Raw genomic sequence first — 4,230 nt, 5'->3', positions numbered from 1 at the left:
TTAAAATAATGTTAGGATCTACTTAATCAAACAAGTGTAGGACAAAGGCGTAAATGATGATGCATAGTGTATAAGTTGAAGAAAACAAAAAATCTATTTTGTTTACGAATTTGCTTTTATTCGAGACACATTCCTTGTTACCAGCTTAAAGATCAAGTGTCTCATTCAAGTTGGCCTTGTACAAGATTGATTGCTACATTGGTATAAAAGAATTTATACGCTAAATCAAAGCAAGAGAGAAAAATGAAGGGTCCGTGATGCTGTGAATGTCATCCAGCCAAACTTACACGTGAGCAACATAAAACCAATCTTCTATCCGCCAACATACAGAACGTGTAGCCGATTATATCAGTGCAACTCAAATCTTTCTTAAATAATAACAGTTCAAATATCATGTTTCAAAACATATTATATCAACACAGGGTGAATCTATGCTCTGCTCCAGGATTAAAACTTCTTCCCACAGATATTTACATGGTAGGACGAGCTTTTACTCCAGATAAGCATAGAAATAACTGTCATGCATGTCAGCAAGAGCAAATGATAATTAAGAGTACTAGCCGAACTAACCACTCACTTGAGGTTGAAAAAAAAAAGGGAAATAATGAGATGCCTTCACACTGAAAATATATGAACTGAAGGCTACAAATTTTCAGCAGTTTAAAAAACAGAGAGAAGGAAAAATGAGGTAACAATACATACATAATAATTAACTAACAGTACAACCAACTCATCATCAAATAGAAGTAATACTAGGCGAATTATGGAGCTTATTTCGATGAAACCAATTCCATTGTCTGCAAGGTAGGTGCCGTAACTTCCACCATCTGACTCGGAGGATTTGAGCTTCCAGACCTCTCCCGAATTTCTCTATATTCTTGACATATTGCACATAAATGGCAGCAGAAATGAGTGATGAAATCTCCGCATGGCGCTTCCTATATCAAAGAAGCCAAGAAATCATGCGGAAAGTTATTTGATCTGCAAAGTAAAAAATCACCATAATTTCACAAGATTATAAGCTACTTTGGCATTGTTACTAACACAATGCTGAGAATAACCATTCATCATTCCCTTCTTCAATTAAATAACACGGTAATTTAGCTGCACAGCTGACCGCTCATTATCGTCAATGGTCATAGAAATGTAATGAGTAATTCGGGCAAGCAAGATTTCTACATAATATTTCATACATTAGCAACTAGAGTTATAAATAATATGCTGTATCAAGGTTTATTACATATCCTTCCTGACATTTGGACACATATGAGAAGGTAAACAAGTAACATCTTAAGCTTATCCAGGAGCGTATTTTCCAAGCATAGGAACGATAAAATTTAGAGCAACGACGGAAGAAAGACAAATTCGGAATAAAAGCACAATCCAGATTAAAAAGTACTGAGGATGATAGAGGCACGCTGATGCCACTCTTATATATATATGTTACGAAAAATGCCGAATTGCTCATGAAAAATACAAGCTTTCCCTACTGTATTAAATTTGATCGCTCATCGAAATCAATTTCCTCTAAAGAACTGGTTGTAAAATGGCATAAAATCACCAGACAAGTTTTCTTTCCGCCAGAACTATGCTACACAGTTTTAGTGGCATGTAGCACGAGAGATTAATGGACACTTTCAATTAGATAAAGGAAAAACAGAAACCATAAGACCGACATCCAAGATCAAAGGTGTAGAAAATGCTGATATGTCCTGCTCAAACAAGAATCTAATTTTGAGGACAACAATAGCCAAAGCTAGTTGAATCCAAGGGGATGACGCAACTAGTGAATTAACCTTTTGGAGTCTATATCATTGGGAGCATTAACCTTTTGGAGTCTATATTATTGGACCAAATATTCGACACAGACATATCAAACCATATTCACTGTAAAACACCCACATAAATCCAGCAGGTGGACAGTTGACAAAAAGACAAAATTCTAAGTACTCCGTCACCATGCAAAGGCAATTGATGGATCATGCTAGAACACATTGACCATATTCAAAGTCATTGAGCCGAATGTTAAGTTCAGGAACCAAGTATTTCTTGGAACTAATGCAACTCTTTGTATTATCAACACAGATGGATTGTCAAGGCACTAACACTATGGCCAACACTTCAACTATCAGAGTGACACTAAACAACCAAAAGCACAAGACCAAGTCAACCGTCCTTGAACATCTACGGTAGAAATTTTGGCCGCAATCGTTAGAGAAGATACACGCATACGTGAAAGTTTACATTTTTTTGGATTTCATGAATGATGAAATTTATACATGAAAGCACGAAATGCAAAGATATACCTGCAAGTTGTACTTTGACCTTAATGTCCTTCGATAGCCACACGCATAGCATGCAACAAAGCATCCAGGTAACCCCCACAGAATGCCATCAGTCAACACACAGCAAACGGAATTAACAAGAGACCACAAAATAAAATGAGTTGTACAAGATCCCATTAGAGTTCCGGACCCCAAAAACTCTGCATTCTTGGCAAAAAGATAGCACGGGCAAATTAAGCCAGCACAACCTGAGTAAAGGCTGAAGTTAGTTAAGAAATAATATAAATCAGGGTGAGATATCACGGAGTCATATTAGCTCTGGGAAAACACCAGAACACCATAAACTATTTTGGAAAGATAATTCTGATGTGATCCAACACAATTCATGTCCAATTAAAAATTCAGTTTACTAAAAAGGAATTCTTATTGATGTCATGTTTGACCTTGAGTAATCTCTGTCACACAGTGAACCAATGATTTCTCAAGTGTGAAAACTTCCACACAGCTCAATGAAAACTTTCTCTAGAAACACATCTCTCCATTTTTTTAAAAAAAAATACGTCACATAAAGAAATAAATGTTAGTTTCGAATTATTTGCCTCTAGCGGACATTAAACAGTTATCATAGTCTCCACAAGGACTTCCACAATAGACTACATTCAAAAAAAGTGTTTCCAATCCGCATTCAACTTCTTTTGGGCGTAAGTAAACACAAACAGTATTAAAATACTGCTCAGATATGCATTAACAGATTATGAGACAAGCCTTCTAGCCAGATAGAATAAAAAATAAAGGGATGATTATCACATATTTCTTGTACTACTCAAAAAGGCACCTTCCATTCACTTTTTTGCTTCTTATAAATCAAGATCACAAGGCAGAAAGTAGCGTACAGCTCTGCATATCATCACAACAAGCACAGATTCCAGATGACCACTCTTCAGGCACATTATTCATGTGCTGTTGAACAGGCGTTGCATCTCCAGGGGTTACTGTTTCTGCTTCTGCATCTGACTGACTCAGAGGAATATAAGGTGGGGGTACATAATTGGTTTGGCTCACCATTGAATCTCGGATGCAAGCTTTAGTTGATCGAACGGCTTGAACTGTAATCTGCAGCAAAAGCATATTGAGAATTCACCAAAATTTCCACATAGGACAGCAGAGGCTTCCTATACCATCCAAACTACATCCATTCATCATGCCAGAAATTGCAAAAATATTGAATATATATGTGTGCATAATTATATAGGGTTGTCCTTTGAACGGGACCAAAAAATCGCCCATGATGTGAGATACTAAATACATTGCAGTCATTAAAGAAAATGACTGGCTCAATCATCCAGTTAAAAATCATGCATAATCGACCAAAAAAAAAATCTAACTTCTACCTAAATGATTCAGAAAGTGAAGTTTCTTCTAGAAAACTTCGTTACATGAAACAATTGAAGATTAAAATAATTTAAAAAAAAAACAATTGAAGGTTGAAACTTGAAACCCAATTCAGTTTTCTCAATCATTCAAGAAAATCAATGGAATTGAGCTCGGGCACTAACCTGAGATAGAGAACCGTAGAATCAACAGGTGGGGACTTTCCAGTTTGGGGAATTAGATTCCAAATTCAAATCAAATCGCGTAAATTACGGATTTGCTCGAAGCCGAGTAAAAGTACAATTCTACAAACCAAAATCGCTCCGTGTTTTAATATTTTCAACATATTTTTCTGAACAGAGAATATTTTCAAAAGTTTGTGACTTTGTGAGAGTTTATTTTATAAATATACTTCATTATCATTATGTGTTTTTATATTGCCTCGTTAAAAATCTTAATAGANGCAGCATTATCTTCATATAGCATCACAGGCTTCTCGTCGAATGATAATCCGCATGAGATTTGGATATGTTGGGTCATTGATTTTAACCACACACATTCACGGCTTGCTTCA

The 4,230-nt window shown here is 36.0% G+C and overlaps 1 protein-coding gene across 1 annotated transcript; it reads right to left on the bottom strand.

Annotated features, from left to right (window-relative positions):
* Positions 1 to 605: 605 nt before the first annotated feature.
* On the bottom strand, positions 606 to 4,023 carry LOC140968417 (protein PLANT CADMIUM RESISTANCE 10). Its single transcript, XM_073429355.1, has 4 exons — positions 3,842 to 4,023; positions 3,179 to 3,398; positions 2,307 to 2,533; positions 606 to 938 (listed from the first exon to the last, which is right to left on the bottom strand). Exons 2-4 carry the CDS (start codon positions 3,348 to 3,350, stop codon positions 771 to 773), a joined length of 567 nt encoding a protein of 188 aa, XP_073285456.1. The 5' UTR covers positions 3,351 to 3,398; positions 3,842 to 4,023; the 3' UTR covers positions 606 to 770.
* Positions 4,024 to 4,230: the final 207 nt, after the last annotated feature.

The sequence above is a fragment of the Primulina huaijiensis genome, unplaced genomic scaffold (genome assembly GCF_012295235.1).
Source record: "Primulina huaijiensis isolate GDHJ02 unplaced genomic scaffold, ASM1229523v2 scaffold36917, whole genome shotgun sequence".
NCBI lineage: Eukaryota > Viridiplantae > Streptophyta > Magnoliopsida > Lamiales > Gesneriaceae > Primulina > Primulina huaijiensis.
The sequence above is the reverse complement of the archived record's forward strand: the minus strand, read 5'-3'. Positions and strand labels throughout refer to the sequence as shown.